General features: G+C 53.8%; 7 protein-coding genes across 7 annotated transcripts; 3 read left to right on the plus strand and 4 right to left on the minus strand.

Annotated features, from left to right (window-relative positions):
- Positions 1–1,531: 1,531 nt before the first annotated feature.
- On the plus strand, positions 1,532–6,110 carry PUNSTDRAFT_67281 (uncharacterized protein; the record flags this gene model as incomplete). The annotated part of the gene is made up of 10 exons (XM_007383578.1): positions 1,532–2,117; positions 2,168–2,394; positions 2,449–2,560; positions 2,670–3,031; positions 3,311–3,486; positions 3,545–4,322; positions 4,388–4,601; positions 4,651–5,016; positions 5,063–5,470; positions 5,527–6,110. 10 exons carry the CDS (start codon positions 1,532–1,534, stop codon positions 6,108–6,110), a joined length of 3,813 nt encoding a protein of 1,270 aa, XP_007383640.1.
- Positions 6,111–8,586: 2,476 nt separating this feature from the next.
- PUNSTDRAFT_68169 (6-phosphogluconate dehydrogenase C-terminal domain-like protein) lies at positions 8,587–9,858 on the plus strand (the record flags this gene model as incomplete). The annotated part of the gene is made up of 5 exons (XM_007383579.1): positions 8,587–8,644; positions 8,698–8,760; positions 8,824–9,122; positions 9,173–9,730; positions 9,793–9,858. Coding segments are annotated over 5 exons (1,044 nt in total), but the record flags the coding sequence as incomplete, so codon positions are not given.
- Positions 9,859–14,121: 4,263 nt separating this feature from the next.
- Positions 14,122–15,517, minus strand: PUNSTDRAFT_134118 (uncharacterized protein; the record flags this gene model as incomplete). Its single annotated transcript, XM_007383580.1, has 3 exons — positions 14,122–14,553; positions 14,607–15,428; positions 15,482–15,517. 3 exons carry the CDS (start codon positions 15,515–15,517, stop codon positions 14,122–14,124), a joined length of 1,290 nt encoding a protein of 429 aa, XP_007383642.1.
- A 695-nt stretch (positions 15,518–16,212) lies between these two features.
- Positions 16,213–17,271, plus strand: PUNSTDRAFT_143613 (uncharacterized protein). Its single transcript, XM_007383581.1, has 3 exons — positions 16,213–16,299; positions 16,361–16,816; positions 16,875–17,271. The coding sequence occupies exons 1-3, from the start codon at positions 16,267–16,269 to the stop codon at positions 17,109–17,111; spliced, it is 726 nt and encodes a 241-aa protein (XP_007383643.1). The 5' UTR covers positions 16,213–16,266; the 3' UTR covers positions 17,112–17,271.
- Positions 17,272–17,431: 160 nt separating this feature from the next.
- Positions 17,432–20,471, minus strand: PUNSTDRAFT_52392 (uncharacterized protein). Its single transcript, XM_007383582.1, has 6 exons — positions 20,373–20,471; positions 20,143–20,304; positions 19,979–20,089; positions 19,510–19,926; positions 17,797–19,452; positions 17,432–17,741 (listed from the first exon to the last, which is right to left on the minus strand). Exons 1-6 carry the CDS (start codon positions 20,436–20,438, stop codon positions 17,646–17,648), a joined length of 2,508 nt encoding a protein of 835 aa, XP_007383644.1. The 5' UTR covers positions 20,439–20,471; the 3' UTR covers positions 17,432–17,645.
- Positions 20,472–21,239: 768 nt separating this feature from the next.
- Positions 21,240–21,966, minus strand: PUNSTDRAFT_44445 (uncharacterized protein; the record flags this gene model as incomplete). The annotated part of the gene is made up of 2 exons (XM_007383583.1): positions 21,240–21,494; positions 21,571–21,966. 2 exons carry the CDS (start codon positions 21,964–21,966, stop codon positions 21,240–21,242), a joined length of 651 nt encoding a protein of 216 aa, XP_007383645.1.
- Positions 21,967–22,731: 765 nt separating this feature from the next.
- On the minus strand, positions 22,732–23,393 carry PUNSTDRAFT_134122 (uncharacterized protein; the record flags this gene model as incomplete). The annotated part of the gene is made up of 2 exons (XM_007383584.1): positions 22,732–22,884; positions 22,947–23,393. The coding sequence occupies 2 exons, from the start codon at positions 23,391–23,393 to the stop codon at positions 22,732–22,734; spliced, it is 600 nt and encodes a 199-aa protein (XP_007383646.1).
- Between the last annotated feature and the right edge of the window lie 196 nt (positions 23,394–23,589).

Below are 23,589 nucleotides of genomic sequence, written 5' to 3' on the forward strand. Positions count from 1 at the left end.
ATCATCAACCCTGCTCGTGTCTGTATGAAAACTTTGCAGGCGTTCTATCATGCGCTAGTCTCTCGAAATGCGAACGGTGACCGTGCCACCATGACGGGTACCTCACCCGATGCGTTTCGTGTCAAGACCGACCGCTCCATAGGTCCCGCTACAAACCCCTCGTCTTCAATTTTCAAATACAACCGCAGCGTGCAACAATGCGTTCCTTGATATTTTTTGTGGTTATCAGCCTAGTAATGTACTGCGCGCGATGCTACAATGTATACGCCACCAGCTCAACAACGATGAGTACGGACATGGGGAAACTCAGAGGAAACGCGACCAATAATGCTTCCGCCGGGGCAAAATGCTTCCGTCGCGGATGCAAAATGCTTCCGCCGAGTACAATCATGTTTTATCTCGGCCATCATAGCATCACGTAAACAACCCATCCTTAACACAATTGGTATGCATGCGGCTAATACGAAGCAATACAACGCCAGAATGATCGTAGGGCGCTTGCAGGACTGCGCGCAAAGGACACGGAACGTTGTGGAAACGATTTGACCTTGACGTGGCGTCACGACGTCGGTGTCAGGCAAGCCGTGCGGAGGTGCACGAGAAAGGATACTCACACGTCGACGGACATTCCGCATCTTCAGGCCCCGAAACTGCTTCGAAACGAATCGACCTGGGCGTGGCGTCACGACGTCGGGGTCAGGCAAGCCGTGCGGAGGTGCACGAGAAAGGATACTCACGTGTGGATAGACGTTCCGCATCTTCAGGCCCCGAAACCGCTTCGAAACGAATCGACCTGGGCGTGGCGTCACGACGTCGGGGTCAGGCAAGCCGTGCGGAGGTGCGCGAGAAAGGACACTCACGCGTCGACGGACAGTGGAGGTGCGCGAGAAAGGATAGTCACGTGTCCAAAATTGTTCCGTGCCTTAGAGCACTTTCAGCGCCAGTGTAAGTCGAACACAAACGCGCTTATTTGATGCAGGGCTGAAACTCATGAGGTTTGACGGAGTTAGTGAGGAAATTACGACCCACTGATAAGGACCAGATGCTGATGGTCTGTCTAGTGGACGATCTATAGCGAGGTTGGTCGATTTTGAGTAAAATCCGAGGCATGGTGTTGGTAAGGGGCCTTACAAACATGAGGCTGATGGGTGAGCATCAAGTTGCGAGAATGGGAACACGGTGATGGAAGGAAGGGTTGAAGGTTTGCGCCGTGGGATAATCTGACCTCGTTGATATTGTAGCATACACGTGATCTCGCTATGCTCGGTTGCGTTCATGAGTCATAAGTCCATCGCTTTCATCCACAACATAAGATACCTAATAGGTCGTAGCACCATCTTAAATCTTGTAGCCACAGACCTAAGATAACCTATTGGGAGCGCTCGTAGACGCTTATTTCTTCGTAAGTTTGGGTGTGGGTAATGGCTGCGCTGACCGTAGCGGCGCATTTTTACATTCTCGCTTCACAGCACCTTGGTAGCAGTTCACGTCGCACGAATCCCTTCTCGACCTGAACCAATTTCGAACTATCATGCCTATCAAAGTTCCGAAATCGTTCGGGAGGGAGGGTCATGACCTCTCGGAAATTCGTCAAATTTTACAAGAAGGCCCAACAATTTCCAGGAGAGGAAAAATCTCCTCGTCCCATCGAGGCAGACCACCCCCCGTCGCACAACTTCCTCAGCGCCGGACCCTCATTCAAACCGGGTTCTATCGTGGATCCACCAGTCTTGCCTATGAAGATATTCCCTATGATCCCGAATCCTGCAATTCCGACGCGAGGAGCGACGGAGCACGCGTGGATGAACCGGTCGATGTTCTGATAAATCCTGAAACTTCATCGCCGTTCGCGACTCCGACTACGAATCGGTTTTCCTCCCCGCTCCACTTCCCGACGCTGGATACAGAGGACGACGCGGCTAACTACAAGGCGCAATACGCTCGTAAGAAGGCTAATCAGTGGCGCCGGTGGCAAACAGAGACAATTCCGGAACTCATAACGCCTTACATGGACTACATCTGGGCTACCTCTCATATGGCTGACCCGCCATCTCTTCCACGATGTACTTGTCAGGAGCCGGGGAGAAAATTGAGCGTTTTGGCAGTGTATTGCGAACGTAAGTCGCCCGCACATCGCGATGTAATCCATGTTAATGAAATGGACTAGGGCTCGCGCAGATCGACCTCTCTATTTGCACCTGCATGTCAGCTGCGCGACAACTTCTAGCCCGAGGGTTATTTCCGTGTGCTCCTCAGTCTCCGTCTCTCGCATTTGATCTGAATATGCTCGAACTAGTGTCAACATTATTCTTAAATGTTGCGCCGAACGTCACTGCATGGACTACCACATTGGAGTCTTTTCTTGGTGTCCGAAAATTCCGGTTGAAAACTCAAGTACGCTTTCCTGTGAAGTCGCCTATCGTGCTTACACATATATTATTTGGTCAGGATTCTTTGCGGAGACGTTTCAACAACGCCCTTAACTGGTACATCTACCTGATCGATCATGTGAAGGAGAAAACGATTGCGGCCATAGAGGCAGCCCGGAAGGCCATCGCGCGTGGCGAAAAGGACAAGACAGACCTTGGATTCGAGAATGCAGGTCGGTTTCTGCTATAGTCAATCATGAGCTACCACTGACTTGGCATGCCCACCCACAGCCGGGTCAGGGGTATCGAACATCGAGGGGAATTGCTCGACGACGTCTACAGCGTCGGCACCGCCCACATCCTCCGCCCGTCCCCGACCATCGGTTGTTACAGGCCGAGGCCGAGCGTCAAACCTCGCAGAGGATTCCTCGGCACCGCTTACAGCCGCGGTAGTGTCTGCACCAACCGCACCTCCCCGAGCACCCGTGGCTGCAGGAGGTCGGGAAACATCAACCCTCGAGAGGAATCTCTCGCCGACGACCACTCCATCCATGCCACCCACATCCTCCGCTCGTCCCCGACCACCGGTTATCGCAGGCCGAGGCCGAGCGTCGAACCTCGCGGAGGACTCCTTGGCACCGCCTACATCCGCGCCTACATCCGTGGTAGCGTCTCCACCAACCGCACCTTTCCAAGCATCCATGGCTGCAGGAGGTCGGGAAACATCGAACTCCGAAGGGAAACCCTCCCCGACGACCACTCCATCGACGCCGCCCACATCATCCGCTCATCCCCGATCACCGGTTATCGCAGGTCAAGGCCGAGCGTCGAATCTCGCGGTGGATTCCTTGGCATTGCCTGCATCTGCGGCCACGTCTGCACCCCCCACGCCTCGCCGACCACTGGTGGCTGCAGGAGGGCGGAAAACACCAAGCCTCGAGGCGAGGTCCTCGACGACGAGAAGCCGCGCGTCGAACGCCGAAGAGGATCCCTCCCCTCCTGGCGCGCCCCGCTCGACGGCCAGCTCGGACGGGTGGCCGACAGCTCCAAGCGAGTACCTGCGTTCACGATGCCTGTTATGCTTCAGCGAAGGTGCTCCATCCGACTGCGACGACTCGTGAGTTCTGCATTTCTGGCATTTCTGCTGCTGTGACTTATTGTGAACATTGCATTAGCCCCGACGTCATCATCTGCCTCGACGCGTGCTTCACGCAGAAGCGTTGCGCGACAGGCGGTAGGGACCCAGCTCGGCGACATCCAGCCTCTGTCTTTATCCCCGAGGCCGAAGTATTAGCAATGGAGAAATTGCTTGCAGAGAGGAAGAAAACGCAGGCGAAGCCTGCGAAGGCGCGACCACAAACCAATGTCTCTTCCGGCGGCCCATCGGATGGCGATACAAATCAGACGACTCGGAAACGGAAACGGAAAGAGGCATCGACATCAATTCACTGCGAGGATGATCGTTGTGAAGGGCCGCTGAAGCTTCCGAACTCGGTGCTGGACGGTTGCGAAGCGTCTTTCAAGGCGGCGGACGAACAACGGGAGAAAGCAAGCACGCGATTCTTTGATGACACCGCACTCATGGCCCTCGTGTGCCGCCACGATCGTGTGCTCTGGTTGGCCAACATGACCAGTGCCGGCGAGCGCCAGCACTACGCGATCGCACTGTTGGAGAAGTTCTTCCAACATGTTCCATCCTGGATGCAAGTCGGACTCCTGTACGATATCGGATGCCAATTGGAGAGGAGTTGCTACCGGTGGGACCTACTACCAGAGTACCGCAATCGAATCACCTTCGGCATTTCGGTGTTCCACGCGTACGGTCATCAGTGGGAGTGCCAAGTCTTCTATCACCCTCGTAAGTGCAAGGGTTTCGGGCTGTCGGATGGAGAGTCCTGTGAACGGCTTTGGAGCTCTCTCGACCACTTGGTGCCGCCGTTACGCGTGAGCGGGGTGAGTGGTATCTGCGAGAATTCGTTGACAACGCTTGATGTTTACGTTTTTCTGTCGACCCTCAGTTCTATCAGCGCCTCTACGTGCTCGATAGGCAGATACACCACCTAGATGGTTGCCATCGGCGTACGCTGGGGGATTGGCTAGCAAGAAAACATCACGCGTATCTCATGCGTTTGATTGCCGCCGAACGCGGTCTAGCGCACTGCAAAATCCCGCGCGAAGTACTTTGGAAGGAATGGGACGCCCAGCGCATGGCGCAGACGAAGCCTAAACAACGTTCGTGACATCTTCTTCACAACGTATTGATGTCTCATTATGGAACCAGGACAAACAAAGGATGCCGGTACGAAGGTTATCGAATCGATTCTCCTCATACAGGACCAGCTGCGCGTCATCGAAAAGACCATAGCCGACGTCGAGCGGAAGATCTTGACCGGACGCGGGGATGCAAGTACGACGTCGTACCTGGAGGAGCTCCTTGACGAACAGAGCCGCGCGAGAGCGAAGAAGCACAACCTCGAGAACGGACTGGATTTGCGCAGCCGTCAAAACCTGGAATCACTCCGGGGGAGCAAATACCTTACGCATCGGGTGAATGCGTTGGCGCTGAAAACCCGGCTCCGGGACCGCCTGCGAAATCGTAAATCTGAAACGTCGCGGGTTGAGCGATCCTTTCGCTCGCATTCTTCCAGTGGGTGCAGGCTCATTGGAAGTCGCCGGCTCTGATCTCTCTTAAGACAAGAAATTGGCATCTCACACGCAGATAGCCGTCCTAAGGCGCGAGCAAGGCATCGAAGCCGTCGCGCGCAAGTACAACAAGCTATGCTCTGAAATGGCGGAGCTCATTCGGAAAAGGCAAGCACCAGCAAGAGCCGTACCGCCGGTGCCGATCAAACTCGAGTCGCTGTGGAGTCTCGACGTCGACGATGATATTTGGCAGGATACCGGCCTTTTCGACGATGAGGGAGAGGGCGGGTCGCCGCCAAGATGGCTTGCCGACGAGAAGGTCCGAGATGGCATTCGGCACATGCTCGAGGCCGACAGATGCAGGGAGGAGGGCGTTCGAATCGCGAAGGAACGAAAAACTATGCAGCGCTGGCTGCAAGATGAGTGGTCCGCCGTCAACTACGCGCTCAACGAAAAGGGTGCGTAACTGTTCTAGGGCATGCTCTCGCGGCAAGGTGTACTCACGAAGGTTCAGGTATACGCCCTGGTTTAGCGCATCAACTTTCGATTCAACGAGACGAGTTGCTGGCCCTCGCAGTGGTCTGGCGACGAGACGTCGCCGCAATTCCCGCAGATCCGGCTTTGGGTAGCTCATGGGGCCCTACCGAAGTGGAAATGACGGAAGCGATATGTCGTGATGTATCGAAAGAGGCAGAACTCGGGCCGGAGCTGGAAGATGATGCCTACGACCCGGACGACTATGTCGACGCGGAAGGACGACTCATACATCTCGAAGACGATCCAGCCGACATCGAAGATCTGGCGGCACTTTGCGAGACGGTAGAAGAATTACGCCTGAATGTGGAAGAGAATTACGGCGAGCTGTGGAGGAACGTGACACCGTCGACACCACGTCTCTCGTCGGGGATCAGTAGCCGCATGTCGTCGCTTGGTCCATTCACGCCGATATCCTCCCCGATGGGATATGATCGGCAATCATTCACGCCTCAAGCCGCGCGCACACCACCTATGAGCCGGGGACTACAATCAGGATCATTGGCTGAATATTATAGTGGAGACTATCCCGCGACACTGTCAAAGCGTCCACGACATAGGTAGAGAAGTAGATGTATCTAAAGTTATTACATACCTGAGAGCTGGCAGGAGGTGGTGATGGAGTCATGTAACAACAATGAGGAGAGGCTGTCAGGTGAGAATGGTTGAGTGGTGGAATGCTGCCATGGCTTCAATGCTTGATGTGCATCTCAGAGGGGCGTGTGTTCGAACCTGGCTCTGGTCATTTATTTAATTTCATTTTCTAATGAAGGTCAGTCAAAATAAGGCCATGACACTTCTAGTTGGTAGCAAAAATAGCCTGGATGGCTGAGTGGTATAGCAATGTGACTTTGTGTCATGGCATCCAGGGTTCAAGGCTCACTGTCAACACTGTATTGTTTGTGATGCCACACACACTGTCCCACGGTGTTTCGTGGGTGCAGTGTGCGTAGCCGTCACAAACAATGTGGTGTTGAAGTGCAGTCGTGATGTTTTGATGTCAAAGTGTAGCCCCGAGTTTTCAGGTAGCTTTAGGCAAGCCTTCCATAAACAGAGAGATATTGAAAAGTGTCAAGAATGAGTCGGAGCCTAGGTCCGATGCCAAAGAGTGACGTCCGGACCCCAAACAGGGAGCTGAGTGGATCTAAGTTGGAGGTAGTCAGAGCAGAAGTTCAAGATACGGAGTTGAGTACGAGAGAGACAGACCTGACCCAAGCTAAAGAGTTGAGTTGCTACGCGCTCTGAGTCCATGTCGGAGCAGAAGGGAATATCTTAGCCGATATCCGAACCGGTGAATACTATACAAGTACACTAGCTTATATACTAGCGGAACACAAGGAGTTGTCGGAGCTGAAAACTACATGAGTAGTCAACATGTATCAAAGGAGAATATGGTGCATAAATTTGTGATGGAGATCCGAGAGTTCCACAGGGAACATAAATCTAAATAAGGAACTTACTAATGACACACAACAACTTCCGCATCACACATCCAAGAACAGGCAAGGGTGCACATCATGACAATCCTACAGGTAGTACCCCAAAGGGAAGCTACAGTGGGTGTGGTATGTCCATGCCCTGGAGGAAGAATGTGGTAGTCCACGGCGCTGGTGGTGTGTCCAGAGTTTACAGCATTGAAGTACATGGTCCTACCGGGTCATGTGTGGCACTACCATGGTGTTAGTGTTCGGAGGCAGGGTATCTCCAGAGAACAGGTAGCCCCCAGCTGATGGGACCACCGGACATGGACCTACCAGGTGTGGCCATGTATGAAGGGAGCTACCAGGTAAACAGTGGTGGGATTACCATGCTTGGACATACACATCGTGTGGTAGGACCATTACACATTTTGCCGTAGCGCCATGGTCGTTCCACTGGTGCCCACAATGAGCTACCAGACCTCACCATGGTGGTTCCAGCCCTGCTCTGGTGAGACCTTCTCATGAGGCTTGTGGAGTCTCCCAACATGTCCTGGTACATCCACAAGTTAATCAGTTCTCCCAACGGTAATCCCAATAGGCTGTATCTGGTGGTTCCATGCTGTGGTGTGACACGTGCGGTGGTAACTCCAAATGCCTTGTATGTGACAGGTATTGTCACTCCCAAGTTAGCCTTATCCATCACCGTACTACAGTATATCATTTTCTCATTGGTATTGTTCAACATAGTGAAGCTATTAGCTAACTTTATTTTTGTCATTAATCTATTGCAAGCAATTGATAATATCTATTCCCCACTCTGCGGATATTCGTAATCTAATCCACCCATAAGAGCTGCTATAAGAAGTGATCTGACTCAGTATGTGCACCCTTGGAGTGCAGTGCGTGTATGTATAAAAGAACAAATACTTTCACGTACCCACCGTCTGCCTGTATGATAATACCAATGTGGCTGATGTGTTTCTCATCTGATCATTATTTGGTACATGAACCAACAAATCCTCCGCAAGGAATTGTTTGATATCCATCTGCATAGCCACAAGCAATGATAGCCTGCCATGAGTGTACTATTTATAGCAATATAGGCTGAAAGACCCCTGACACCCCGTGGTATTACCACCTTGTGAGAGTATTTACGGTACCACCAGGCATGTTACCAACACAACCCTGGAACTACCAGTCAACTAACCACATACATCTGTCCAGCCAAGGTGCAGCAGATAGGCGATGGAAGGGAACTATATATGAACATGAAACATCGTTAATGCACATATCTGGAGCAGAAAATAGAAACCCAATTGCACAGGAGCTACCATAGCTCTGCCAATACTGCATTTATTGTCATTGTTGAGACACAAGCATAATTGGCAAGGAAAGGTATAGCTATGATTAACTGTACAGGGTCACCAGAGCGATACCAGACAATTTAAGGGTATACACACCCCATAGGTAGATGGGAGCACCACATTCTTCTAGCTAAGCTGCTGGAGAGTCCATGCTCACAATGCCAGAATGGTAAGACATCTGATTTTAGACCTTATTAGGTCTATCTTTCTTGGTGGAGAGATACACCTAATAAGGTGCTGGACTGACGGTGACTGAGGTGTGGACTTGCTCGAGTGACCGCGATAGCTCGAGGAAACTATCAAGCCGTATCTGGTCGGCAACAACGCGTTTATTCGTATATAGCACACATTAAATGGTGACTTCAGAGAGAGGTGTAGACATCAGAAGTCAGAGATATGGAACACATATCGGATGGAAGCCCGATCGACGTGTGTGCTCTATGTTTGATCCCCCGCTCTGTATTCATCTAATCAGTTGTATGTTGCTATCAGTGTTTGGGTCTCTGTCAGATGAAGCATTGGACAGGCCGTATTCTTATGTCGTCATAACTACGAAGTGCATCCCGGAGCTGCAGAAGACGTCCGAAGTCTTAAGGCCCTTGCTTTCTGCTCCGTACGCCAACAAGTATCCCCAACCGACCTACGTCCTCCTCCAAAATGGCTTGAACGTCGAGAAGCACCTTCACAATGCCTCCAGAAGCGTCGGCAATGGGAAGCCCAACGTCATATCCGCTGCTGTGTGGATCGGCACCAACATGCTCAGCAAGAGTGAAGTCGAGCACAACGACTTCGTCAGTCCCATCTGAAATCTTCAGCCGACATGGCTCATACTATGGCTCAGGATAGAGCGACGATCGGAATCTATAGACCCGACAACTATAACACTACTCATAACACTCCTGCAGAAGAGGCCTTGCTGTCCGGCTTCGCGGACATGCTAGCTGCGGGTGGCAGCACCGTCAAGGTCGTCCCCGAGGTTCAACGGATCAAGTTCTATAAGAACTTCTGGAACGTTGCCTACTCGTCCATCGCGTCGCTAACGCGCTACCCCTTGCCGGCGATATACCGGCATCCGGGCTCCAACTCGCCCATGCCCAAACCGTACGTGGACCCGATCAACGGCTCGCTGATAGAGCAGCACACTCTCCCCGTCATCCGCGGTGTGCTCGAGGAACTTCTTGCCGTCGGGCGCGCTCTCGGCTTCCCCGATACCGAAGACGGCCTACCGTCGAGTGTCATCGATGCGACGATCAACAGAACGAGAGATATTCATGTTCGTGCAGACAGCACCCACAAGCCGAGCATGCTTCTGGACATCGAGAACGGCAAGCCAATAGAGGTGGAGGTGATTGTAGGCGAGGTGGTGAGGATGGCAAGAGAGAGGAATGTGCCGATACCGGTAAATTCCTTTGCCCCTGCTGCACATTTTCCACTCTCATGGAGATGTGTCTTCGATGACAGCGGATAGAGGTGCTTTACGCGCTCCTGCTTGTGATACAGAACCAACTTCTGCAGGGCGCTCGATAGACGTCCTCGGATGTGGAAACAGAACAAGCATTGTAACGATTATTACACGAACTACGGGGTTGCGTGTTAATACAGTATGGATGGTATGGATGAGGTTCGCAGAACCTCGAAGTTATCGCATTGCTAGGGTAATGAATAAGGAAAGGCGCCTGCCCTCGAAGACACAAGCGATGCATGGGTTACGACATTGAATGCGAAACCAGCTCTAGCTTAAGGCGGCGCGGTACACCCTGAGCCGAAGCGGGCTGATATGTCAACGCCCTGGGCCGCCCTCCCACTGCGACGACCGTAAGTACTTTCCTACGGCCAGTCCTGCAAAAGATACTCGCCTGTTACACCGAATATTTAGGTCATTGTGGTTGCCTTCCACTGGAAGTGCACTCGGCGCGATGAAACTGCGAAATGCCATGCTGGTCAGTGTATACTACTTCGAATGGGGTACAGCCATGATACTTACATGCTGAACAAAGCAGCCGTGAAAAGCAAGGTCTTGTACATACTCACTGACAGGTGGTCGGTTAGAAACGAGATATGACGAGTTATGAATGTTCAATATTATCGACCTTCGGGGTGAGCGAGCTTTTATGAGAACGTTCAGAGCTGCGCCTGGCCGAATGACTTAAAGATGCTGTTCCCGTCAGTGATACTTCTCCGTACTATGATATGCTCCAATCGCACAGCAGTGCGAAAAGATCCAATGTGAGCGGTTGCAAGTTACACCGGTGCTTCTTCCTTCCACGCCGGCGTGTCTTCTCAGACGAAGACTGTACGTAAGCGAATGCCTATATCTTCTCGCGTTCGGGGCTGACCTCCGTGACGGGCTGCAGTGCCACTGATACATATTATCGAGCATGCTGCGGGAAGCGCGGTACAGAACCTCCGACCGACAATTATGGACATTGATACCTGGCAGTTCGTGTTTTGATTCCGCGCAAGAATAGATTTGCACCGCCAACCTGGCATTGATGCCGGCGCCTTTGGGGCCTGTTAGGGTGTTCTGCGAGCCGGCGGGTACAGGGTTAGGCAGTGCTGGCCTAGAACGAGGACGACGCCAGGATGTGTAGAACACCAGGCGAGGGTAACCAACACGTTACACGGCGGTGTGGATACCAAGAGCCCGGGCAGAAGCCCAGCAGAATGCGCGCGCGGCATTCATGTCGGTAACCTCGGCTTGGAGAGTACGGACACGTCGGTGGGTGGACAAGAGGACGACCATGTTATCCGAAGGCCAGTTATGCTACGAACCACACTATTTGTGACAGCATGAAGCAGCGTCTGGTATGATGCGAATGCATTCGTTGGTTGTATAATACTAGCACGCTGTCTGGATCATCTCGTCTGTGCCATTATACTCTCGACGTTAGGGGAGGGGAGGAGCGAAGCAACCGAGTGGGGTCAAATTTTCTGCCCTTCCACTGGCATTCTAACTGTGAGCACTGGGCACTTCTTGAGTAAGACACGGCACAGCGTACCTATTACATAACGTCCTCGCGTATTCAGCATGACGCCATACAGGTATTGCACAAGTAGGAGTAAATCTGCGTGCGCACATGACCGAGGTCATGAGCATGTATTCAATATCCAAGGCACAACGAGACTCACGCGCTGATGAAAGAGAGGGCTACCAGAGGTAGGACACACATATTAGCTGAACGCATGCTTTCTGTTCCCGGGTAATGTAGTACGCTCTCTGAAGGGTTTTTAGGCTCGTCATGCTCACACAGATGTACCAGCCCTTAAACTAGCCATGCTGCCGAACGCTGCTCAGCGGCCAGATTACGGAGAGAACAATATGACCCTACGGGGGCCGTTCTTACCGCGCTGCCTGTGACTAACAGGCGCATCGGATGCGAGGCTGAAGCGGTTCCCAAACAATGTGATGACAGTTCTAGCATCATTCCTGAACATGCTGCGTATCACGCCGCAGGCAGCATTCAGTAGTGCTGGTGTGAATTCCACAAGTTTACCAGAGTGAGTCTTATTACGAACACAGATGTTCTGAGGATGCCACATACCTTGGATACACTGCGCAATGCGCTGTACGCCAGAACATCCAATTCACGGGCCTTGATGGTGAGCGGGTAAAACACTTGTTCAGAATGGGATCATGCAACCCGCGATGCCTCCGCGGGCCCTTGCATGAGCTTTAATTTCGGTGTGGAGTGAGAACGTAGGAACCTTTGCTCTGCAGCTGTAGGCAGCTCCGGCGGTCCTGGCGGAGCACGGGCATGCGTATGGAATGACTCCTCAAAGTTCAGCCAGAGCAGACAGAAGTCCTGCGTGTAGCGTAGAGAGGACTGTGTCCTTTCCAGCAGCGAACCCAGCTTCAGGACGAAAGGCCGGAAGCCGGTACGGAAGAAGGGCACAGGCTCAGCACAGCAATATCGGCCCTTAGTGAAAACGTCCGTGGTCCCAGGATTCGTCCCCCGTATTCACTCTGCCATCGAGTGTTCCGCACAGTAGGCTTGTCGGTAGCCATCCACGCAACTCCGAACTGCTCGCAATGGCCGCGTTCAAACGGAAAAAATGGCGCATCGGTGATTACTGTACTTTTACGACCGTAAGTTCGGCCAGGTCAGAGGGGGACAGGGGACACCCCCCAAGTTCGGGGCCGTGGAAAGTTCATCCGCAGCCTGCCCGGGGGACACGTGCTTACGAGGTCAGATTTTTTGATCACACGGTCAGATTTAAGACTCTCACGGTCAGATATAATGTGTCCCGGAGGTTCGGAGTGCCAGGGGACAGGGGACAATAAGTTCGGTTCGGGTGCCCCGGGGACGCGGGACGAACTTACGGTCGTAAAAGTACAGTACCACAACGGAACTCGCAGCGCCGGCACTCCCATCAAGGACACGGGACTGTAGAACGAACAGTCGATCAGACTAAAACGCTCATCGAAGTGCCTTTAAGCCTTTGCTTCCCGGGGTTATATAGCAGGTACGCCGTGATGATGCTCTACCTCAAGCGATCCATTGAAAACGTCCATAGTAATGGTGATATGGCGACTGGTCATGAATCCAATCCAAACACGGCCAATGTCGGGCTTGAAACTCCTCCATCCGTTCTGCGAGCCTCCATTCGGAACTTCTGATCCGCATATTCCCTCTCGCCTTATCGCTCAAAATCCTATTGCAACCAAGGTTTTCCCCTTGTCGATGCCATAGCTCGGGTCTGTCGCCATCGGAGAGACATTGATCTCGGTCTTCCTGAGCTCGCACTGCTGAGATCATACTCGCGCACTCTAACGATCGTTCTCTTACCATATGCATAGAGGAACGGTGACGTGGAACCGATTGCGCTATCTCAAGTTCTTCGGAGCACATCCGACGCATCGTGGGCGGAGCCCCTCTATCTGAATACAACACCGGACGAGGCGACTAACATCTATCATCATTCGTAACCTCAGGACCCAGGCACCTACTGTTCTTAGACGCTAGTGCTTTCAATAACCTGCGGGACCCTAAGGCGTTGATAATGCAAGCTCCCGAACGTAATGTTCTTGTCCATCCGACATCTCAGGCTTCAAGCTGCCTCTAGAGCGCCATTTCGTTTACCAGAACCTCGTGGACTGTGCGATCGGGACGGTCGAGGAGTGCAGTCTCGGCGTAGGCAAGCTATACAGTATGCTCAGCCACATGCCGGCTCTGCACCGTCTCCGTCTTCGCTATGCCGCAGATCCCCCGCTCATGGTATCATCGTTCGCCCGTTGTGCTCCATCATCCTCGGGGAATTCAGTGCCGTCGATGATGCGCAAGTGCGACCGTACTCCTTCCGCTATCAGAATACCCGTATTCCCTTCAGCTAGTTTGCTTTCCACGTGTAGTCGACCGATCTTCAGTTCCGCGACCGCTTGTCGTCCTTGGTCGTATTCACGGACAAACGTCTGGGGGACCCTCCCCGGCATCACTGCACCCTCGGTCTCTCAGAAGACCGCCTCTCCTTGGAATGGTACAAGTCCATCCAAGCACACATTGACTGATCGACCTACGAAATTTATTCTCCAGTTGTAAGCATATGCATACCCGTGGATACCGCGCAACGATCTTGCTATGGGTTGGCGTCGCGCGGCGGCTAGTTCCTGCCGTGTACGCAGTCCGCGGCCTCCATAAGTTAATATCCCACTAGCGTTCTCACTAGAAGGTGGCCCTCGGTCGGTCATAACTGATGTGGATTCACGAAAGGCGCGAGGGGACACTGCAAATAGACGTTCCGTATCTCGATAGACACAAAACTCTACTTTCGACCGCAGAGCACTCTGATCCCCTATTTCTTGGTGCCTCCGCGTTTAGAAGCAGACTTACTAGTGCCCTGTCCCGCTCTACGTTGACTTGGTGCCTCCGCTACCTGACCCGCGCTCGCCTCTCGTACAACCCGACCCTTGCCCGCCGACCCCGCAACTGTGACTCCGCCCTGCACCGCCTTAGCTTCCGGTGTGGCTGATCGCTTTACTTCGCCCTCCTCGGCGGCTTCTTTCCCTGGCCAGGACCGTAGGCGTTCCGGGGCCGGTTGAATCTGTCCCGATTCAATGGCTGCCTTCATTTCGTCCAGCCCATCTTTGAGGGAAGGGGTTTCCGAAAAATCGTCTCCGCTCGTTTCCGCGGCACTGGATCCGGAGATCCCGTCCATGTACGCGCGTTCCGCCGCATTTCCGCCGGCCATTTTCTTCCTGTATGCGTTCCACTGGCGCATCCCTTCCTGACCAAGATGATAAGTGCCTGAAAGCTGCTCACGACCGATAGACGACGTACATCGTGGTCCCCGGGCCTTGCCGCTTCCTCGTCTTCCTGCGCCACCGTAAAGAAGGTATCCTCGGGAAAGGACAATCCATGTTTGGCTGCAGCTTGGCCTACCTCCCGCAAGGCGCCAAGAAATTGAGGACTAAGGCGTAGCGTCGTGGAGGAATCTGCATCCACGAAGATCGGCCGAACGAAGAACTTGAACTCCATATGGATTTTGGGCCGAACCTGCGAGCTAGGGACCGACTCGTGCTGCTCGTTCGACATAGCTTTGCTATCAGATGGACCCAAAATGGAGCCGGGGTCTGGTTGTTGGCTCAAAGCAGTGCTGGATCGCCGCCTTCCAGCGCTGGGCTTGAAGAACCGTATCAAGCAGAAGTGGGCATCTACACGGAGAAAAGCAAAACACTTATTGATCTTGAACGCCTTCATCGCCACCTTGGCTTGGAGCTCCACCTGATCTAGGTTCACCAACGTGGCCGCGACGGCAGAGGCACGGGCCCCGGCATGCCACCAGCCTCTGGCCTCTTTACTAATTTTACATTCCCATGTATACACCAGCCTCTGTGTCATCGTTGTGTCGGCGTTCCTCGAGGCGATAACGGCCGCAAAGTCCGGCACCTTCCATTCGTTCTCCTGAATTTTGCTCTTGTAGGCAGAGTCTATCCGACACTGAGGGTAGATCGCAAGCGCTCCATCGGTGCCCTTCTTGGCTGACACGCGAGCGGAAAGCGCCCATGCCGTCAGGATGCGATTCACGAACCCGTATCCAGGGGCTTCCAGTCCTCCACTGTCGGCGGTGCCGACCGTGGTGTGTAGTTCTGGGAAGAAGTGCTGGGCAATATTCAGTGCTTGTATAAGCACGTAGTATTCCGTTGGATACGAACCTCCGATGTTACGACGATCTGGTTGCGAGCAGCCATGTCTGAGGTGAGTCTGATCGAGAGTGCGTTCCGGGGCCCGGGCTTTATATACATCTGCTGGTCGTATGTGGCGTAGTGGGCCCACAGCGAACTCAGGGACGTGCGAAGCCACATTTTCACCATAAAGGGCCATAAGGTGATGACCATTCTCAGCCATCTGATGTGTTGCGGAGTACGAGAAGTAAGAGGACAGCAGCGGACAAAAGAGTCAAGACCGCATATTGCTGGTAACGAGACTGGCTTCCGACAATGGTCGGCGATACAATGGACAGCATGACATCGTCGCCAGCAGTGGTAGTTTGACAATATGACATGCAATAGCTGGCAAGGTTGAGCACGAGTGTTGATGTCGGCCGCGGCTCCTTGCAGGTGGGTGCTGTCTGGCAGTGTCAAATGATCTCCTGATCACCAGCTCGCTCGCGGATTGGAGGTACATAACGACGAAATTGTTTTCGTTTCAGGTAAGTACTGCCGAGCGAAGTTTTGAGACTTTTGTACTGTTATCTTCTACGCGGAAGAGAAAGCAGTCCGCTCTGCACTGGGATAGGCCCTGATAGGCCGGATGTTATTATATTTGTCATCAATCACGTGCAAGTTATAGCTTTTGCGTAGCGCCGACTGGCAGGGAAGGCCGAGCTGTCCACTGGCCATAAAATGAGCCATTTCCCGTGGTGTGTCTCCATCCATCCCCCTCCTTTCAGCCTCCCAATTGCAATCATTCGACATAAGCTCATTTCACACAACAAGCTATGTTACCGACCGATGCACAGCGATGGTACCGGGTAACTTGTAAATGTCCACTTTCCCCGTTCATAGTGCTGATACGATCGACGTTCGTTCAAGGACTCATTCATCACATTTGGATTAAAGCACCGGAAAGCAATGACGCGTCTCCCGGAATGGATGACGGATGAATTTCTGCGCGAAGACGACTGTCCGCTGTTTCACTACGGCGTAGGAGTTACGATACAGCAGCTTCGCGTATTCTGCATCAAACAGCAGATATACAAGCCTGACAAGGACAGTGATGAGATGGCCATGTGCGCCTTGCCGGAAATCGTCGATGTCCTCTCACAGCTCTGCAGAGCCAAGTTGAGCTGGGTTAGGATCGGACACCCTCGCTACGTCTTGGCGATCGCTCTCTACACGAACTTCAACCTATACAAGCAGAAACGTTCACGGAGCCAAGAAGCAACGATATTCGAGGCGGTGAAGAAAGAGCTCGACCTATCGCCCAACGCGCAACCCCTTTGGTACTGGGATATGGAGCGCTCTACTAGAGCAGAGACAATCGCCAAGGTACGTCCCCATAATGCTGCGAACCGACTCATTGTTCTGAATGAGCGTCCTGTAATAGATGACCAAGATTCCGAAGATTCCGAAGGCCGTCATGTTGCATAAGGCCGTACTCGGTTACGAAGACATCGATGTAACGGCGGACTTCGAACCGTCGGACGAAGAGCTGAAGGCGCACTTCGGGGACTTGGATGAAGAGAGCGACACGGATGAAGAGAGCGGATCTGACAGCGACAGCGACGTAATTTACGATAGCGACACGGACGACGAGAGCGACACAAATACAGCCCGTGCGTAGGGGCAAGGGAAGTAAGTGCTGTGGATGGCGGCGCTACACGGTATAGCGCTATCTCTATGAAAATCTTGGTCATCTTTTGATTGTTTTGTGTATTGTCATCCCCTGTTTTCCTTGCTGTGTGAACAGTTGTCGCTATCGTGCTCTGAATATATATCACATTCGGTCCCAAGTGTAGTGATAAATCGGCTTCATCTACGTCGGGAAAGACGGGCTTCGCATAAAAGTCTACGGTATTCGTCGAGGGCCGCGTTTAGTACAGTGACAAACTCTTGCCCTTATAAAAAGGCCTTCGAGCGGCCGTAATCCTGCAAACCAGATCCGTTGAAGATTTTGCGTCATGAGGTCATCACATAATAAATACATCGGGCGGGAAACTACGAAACGAGGCAAGGCGAATGCATACAGGTGAGGAACACGGAAGACGACGCACGAGTTCAGAGCTATCGATAGGATATATGTTATATGTCGAAACGAGAAAGGCATGGGTGGGCATATGGGTTCGAGCGAGATAGGTACGAAGGACCGACGCTGTGGTCATGCAAGCGTATCCGGTTTGACCCTCCACACCACCGCAACGGCGGCGATACCGACCACGAGCGTCGCCAATGTTCTCGATACTTGCGGATTATGCTACGTCGGGGGGTCAGCGCGAACGTCAACCAATGAGAATAATCATGAAGCTCACCAAGTCTACGAGTGCTAGCGCGTTCGCGTATGGGTGATGCGCGGCTGTCGGAGTGCCAGGTGCCGTATTACTAGGTTCGGTCCCGGTCCAGCTGCTCTTTGGCGTCGGGTACTTCGTAGCGTCCTGTTCCCTCTCGTCGCCAACCCGGGTTTCCTCATCGTCGTCCGAGCTACTACCTTCCGGCCCCCAAGGACTCCGCGGTCTCAATTTGGTCTTCGCCGGAGACACCGATAGATGACTCGCAATGGGCTGCCCATAGCTTTGCTCGCTGCTGCTGAGGTCCACAGAGCCAGTGCTTCCCGAACCATTGATAGCCCCGGCGTCGCGGCTCCCGCTGCGGCCCCTGCCACTCTTATTCCTCCTCCGATTCCTCGGTTTGTTCGAGTCCGCGCTCAGACTCCTCGGGCTGGGCGGCGTCACTAGCCCATGCGAACTCCCCTTCGCGTCGCCGTTCGCCCCAAGGTGATGCGCAATGCTGAGCGTCGCCCGGACCTTGGCCTCCGCCTCCGCGAGCCCGTCCTCAACCTTCTTCGCCACCCCATCCACCCCCTGCTCGACGGCCTGCAGCCGCGCCTCCCACTCCTCGCGCGCCTTCCGCAGCCGCTCGCGCTCGCTCCCCCACTCCTCGCGGACGTCGGCCCATTGAACCTCGACCGACTTTTTCCACTCGGAGAGTATCTCTGTCAGCCCTTCCTTAGGACGTGCATCGACCGCATCTGGGACGGAGGCTGGCGTTGCTGGCGTTGGAGCGCCGCTTTGCCGCGCCAGGCTCTCGCGCACGAGGCTCTCCAGCGTGCCGACCTTGGATTCGAGCTCACGAATCGTGCTTTGCGCTGCCGCGTGTTGACTTTGCAGATTCCGCGACATTTCCAGCGCACTTTCGAGCTGCGCGGCCAACGCCTCCAGTCTATCGGCATGGTCGGCCGCCGTTGCCTTCGACGATGAAGGCGACGTCGGGCCCGCTAGCCGCCCGAAAGCCTTTGAACGTCCGCGTTCCCCGGATTCTTCGTGATCGTCGTCCATACCCAAACCGCTCGGTTCGGGAGTGCGCGGTCGGCCGAGCCGCCTCCTCTGCTCCTCGACCTCCTCTTCGCCGTCTTCGGCAAGCTCTCTTCGGTGAGCCTCCGCTTCCTCCTCAGCTTGAGCGTCCATGCGCATCCGGATGCGCTCCGCCTCAGCTTCCTCGTCCTCGTCCACCTCGTCCACCCGCTCGAGCTCGTGCGGCATGACCGTGGAAGCGATGCTCCTCGCGTCATCGTCCAGCTCGGCGGACTCGTCGAAGGAGTCATGGTGATCCCGCGAGGTGCGATGGGCTTCCGGAGACATAGGGCGAACGTTGGCCGAGTCCGTGGGCGAGAAGGATCGAACGCGACGCCGGTCCTCGATCAACTCCCGAAGGTTGTTCATGTCACGTTTCAGAGCGGCATGCTCTGCCAGCGTCTCCTCCAGAGCACGGATCTTCTCAACGTGCGCGGCAAGACTGGTTTGGGTTTCACGAAGTTGTGCTTGGATATCGTTGAGAGCGGCGGGCTGAGGTCGGTCCGATGAAGACGACGCAGAGGCCGAGGCGACGGGCTCGGATTGGCTGTGCTGGTGCTGCTGGCTCTGAGCGGGTCGTACGGGCGGCAAATGCGACGGGTATGCCGGAGGGGGAGGCTATGCGTGGTCGGTCAGACACGACGGCAACGAATGCCCGATAGAAAGAATACCCACCAAGCCACCGCCGAGGGTGTCGCCGACCTCGCCCATAGCACCGGTCAAGCTGTGCAGCTCCGCCCCGGTCTCGCGGCTCTTCTGCAGCTCGCCCTGGAGCCTGTTCAGGATATGCTCGAACGTGAGGCCGCTCTTGCCGGGCGGCCGCATGCTCCCGCCCAGACCGCCCATACCCTGGATCTGAGGTCTGCGTGCAAAATTAGAGGCTTGACCATTGGGGGCCTGGCCGAGGGTGCCGTTGTTTTGTTGGGCAGTGAAGTTGAAGGCGGCGGAAGAGGGCCCGCTGGGAGGCGCGGCGTGTTCGGCGCGAAGGGCGGCTTGGGCATCTGCTTCGGAAAAGATACAGACTGCGCGCGCGGCGACTTTATGGTGGATGATGGTCTTGTTGTCTTCGCTGACGATGTCGATACCGAATTCCTGCGGGATAACATGAGTGAGAGATTGGGTACCGCAGAGTTGAGATGCTTACAACGATGTCGTCGGTCTTGATCTCATATGGCTCGGACTCGACGCCTTCGGGGCTTAGCCGCTCCCCGTTGATGAAGGTGCCGTTCGAGCTTTTGACGTCTTTGATGTAGATCTGCAATGCGGTCAGCCCTCGAGCATGCCTCCGAGGCAGACCGCAAGTTCCACCTTGCCACCCTCTTCCCAAACTTCCGCATGCTGTCGCGACAGCACTTTCGAGTCGAAGTAACCATTCCGCTCGGCAGGGACGGTCTTCGCGCTGGTCTGCCTTCCAATCTTGACATGCTGATTATTCGAGAGTGATATATGTTTCGGTACGAAGGAGTCATTCTGCAGATTGATGGCGGTCGACGCCCGGGCGTGAGTATGATGGCGTTGGGCGGGTGGGTCCTACTCACGAGTGCGTAGAGGTAAAGCGCCGGATATTGCGCCTGGGCGTTTGAGAACGGGGTTTGGCCGGACATCGGGCGTCGCGGTCGTCGAAAGGAGCGTCGTCAATGGGGGTGGTTGGGGGGAAGAGGCGGCGTCGACGTCGTTGACGGCGAGCAAGTGAGGAGACAAACACATGACCAAACAGAGTAAGCCACCGTCACCGCATCACGTGCACTCAACGCCCTTTGACTCGGTTATCAGCTTTTCTCTGTATTCGCGGCATCTTCGCAGGCGATAGCTGGGTGCTCCGTAGCCTCACGGCTGGCTTGGACGTTGCGAAGCATGCCTCGTGTGCGACTAGACCAACCTGCCCGATTCCAAATTGTAGCTCAAGCTTGACTCGCCGGACTAGCTTGCGTCTGTTCACTCGACTGGTTAAATCGAGCACTGCTTTATACGCATATTCACTTCTCGTACATGGTCCACATCAAGATAACCCTATGGCACGAAAAGGCGCAGTGGGCATATCTTTGAAGGCGATATCACTACTACCCTCAGGCGTATATGAGAACCCTAGTGAATCTGCGAAAGCATACATGTACCTCGGCACAAGTTTCTGAGATACGCACAAGTACGATAGGCACGTCAGTTGACCGAACGTTTGATATCATTTATCCTCCAGTGCTGTCCAATCTGACTTATCACCACACTTATGACCGAACGTGATATATATTCAGAGCACGATAGCGACAACTGTTCACACAGCAAGGAAAACAGGGGACGACAACGCAAAACAATCAAGAGATGACCAAGGTTTTCATGGGGACAGGGCTATACCGGGTGTAGCGCCAACCCAGAACTCGTCTACTGTCTACGACTTACTTCCCTTGCCCCTACGCACGGGCTGTGTTTGTGTCGCTCTCTTCGTCCGCATCGCTATCGTGAATCACGTCGCTGTCGCTGTCCGATCCGCTCTCTTCATCCGAGTCGCTCTCTTCATCCGAGTCGCTCTCTTCATCCAAGGCTCCGAAGTGCGCCTTTAGTTCCTCGTCCGACGGTTCGAAGTCTGCCGTTACATCGATGTCTTCATAACCAAGGACGGCCTTATGCAACATGACGGCCTTCGGAATTTTCGGGGTCTTGGTCATCTATAACAGAACGCTCATTCAGCAAGGCGAGTCTGTTCGCAGCATTACGAGAACATGCCTTGGCCATCGTCTCTACTCTAGGGCACGATTTAGCCCAGTACCAAAGGGGCTGCGCGTTGGGCGATAAGTCGAGCTCTTTCTTCACCGCCTCAAATATCGCTGCTTCTTGGCTCCGTGAACGTTTCTGCTTGTATTGTTTGAAGTTCGTGTAGAGGGCGATCGCCAAGACGTAGCGAGGGTGTCCGACCCTAACCCAGCTCAACTTGGCTCTGCAGAGCCGTGAGAGGACATCGACGAATGCCGGCAACGCGCACATGGCCATCTCATCATTGTCCTTGTCAGGCTTGTATATCTGCTGTTTGATGCAGAATACGCGAAGCTGCTGTATCGTGACCCCGAAGCCGTAGTGAAACAGCGGACAGTCGTTTTCGCGCAGAAATTCGTCCGTCATCCATTCCGGGAGACGCGTCATTGCTTTCCGATGCTTCAAGCCAAATGTAATGAATGATTCCTGGAACAAGGGTCGGTCGTATTAGCACTATGAACGGGGAAAGTGGTCACTCTCAAGTTACCAGGTACCATCGCTGTGCATCGGTCGGTAGCATAGCTTGTTGCGTGATATGAGCGTTCGTCGAACGATCGCAAATGACAGGTTGGGAGGAGGGGAATGAATGGAGACGCACCACAAGAAAGGGCTCGTTTTAGGGCCAATGGCCTCCATTAGACCGACGGAAATGGTGCTACGCAAGAACTATGTGTTGCACGTGATTTATGACAAATAGGATGCCTCTGCGTACCGGTACCTACGTCGATGCGTTTCTCTGGTCGAATAATGGACCTGCCGTGCACCAGGGTACTCAGAAATGCGGTAGTACACTGCTAACCTGCGTTCGTCGGCGATGTTAGGGTTTACCCCCTTGCTAGCCTCTTGAAACGCCACACAACAAGTAAAGTGTGGACAGCAAACGACGGTAAACAGCCGGGCACCGGCACCTTCTGGTAGGAATCCGTCTGCAACACGTCCTCCGGTGAACAGTACAGCGGAGGACTACGCCGTACAATCCGATCTCCAGGTGAGCACTACTATCATTGTAACTCGAGGTATTATCACGGACCCCGTACAAATTTCACAAAGCGACATGGCAACCACAGCATACACCATCAGACAGGTACGACAGCAAGCATAGCGGGACATTATGAAAGCATTCAACACGAGTATTTCGTCTGGCCTGAGAAACTACTTGCGCCGCCCTTTGAGCCGTCTTCCCTGATATGGCCCATACTTGGCTTTCAGTGCCTCGTCTACAGGCTCGAATTCCGCGGTTTGATCTTCGTCGTTAGTCTTCATAATCGTCATGTGTAACGTAACAGCGATGGGGATTGGAGGAAGCTACAATGCTCGCGGTAAAGGTCAGTGAGGCCACTCGTCCCATCGTGCACGTAATAACTCACCCTAGTCGTCGTCACCGAGGGGGAAGACTGGATATCCCAGTACCAAATAGGCTGCAAATCGGGTGAGAGATTAAGCTGGGTCTTGATGAACCCAACAACTCTGTCTTCCTCGGCCGGCGATAGCTGCCGGTCGCGTTTGTCGAAATTCGAATACAGGGCGACCACTCGGGTGTAATGAAAGTGCGAGACCAGTTCATAGCGCAGTCTGACTTTGCAGAGTATCGAGAGATTATTAACAATGCATTGCACGCAGTAGGCGACGGCCATGTTATCTTGTATATCCGCAGAAGTGATCATTTGATTGTCGAGACCGTAGGCAAGGAACTGTTGCAGGGTGACGCCTAGGCCGTAATGAAACCTCGGACATTCGTCTGCGCGGACGTATTCGTCAAACATCCACGGCGGGATGCGTTTCAACGCTCTCCGGTGCTCCACCGCGAACGGCATGAAGGATGGCTGGGAATGTACACTCATGAAATGTGCGGCCTCAGGCAGGAGCGGGTTGTGACCCTACCTTGAACATTCTTTCTGCGTCATTGGGTTCCATCTCTGAGTGTCAGGATGGATAGGGAAATATGAATCGCGAAATTAGGTAAATGGGAGGACACGCCCATTTCGGTTGGCTTGATATGGCAGGGCTATC

Source organism: Punctularia strigosozonata (genome assembly GCF_000264995.1).
Source record: "Punctularia strigosozonata HHB-11173 SS5 unplaced genomic scaffold PUNSTscaffold_6, whole genome shotgun sequence".
NCBI classification, from domain to species: domain Eukaryota; kingdom Fungi; phylum Basidiomycota; class Agaricomycetes; order Corticiales; family Punctulariaceae; genus Punctularia; species Punctularia strigosozonata.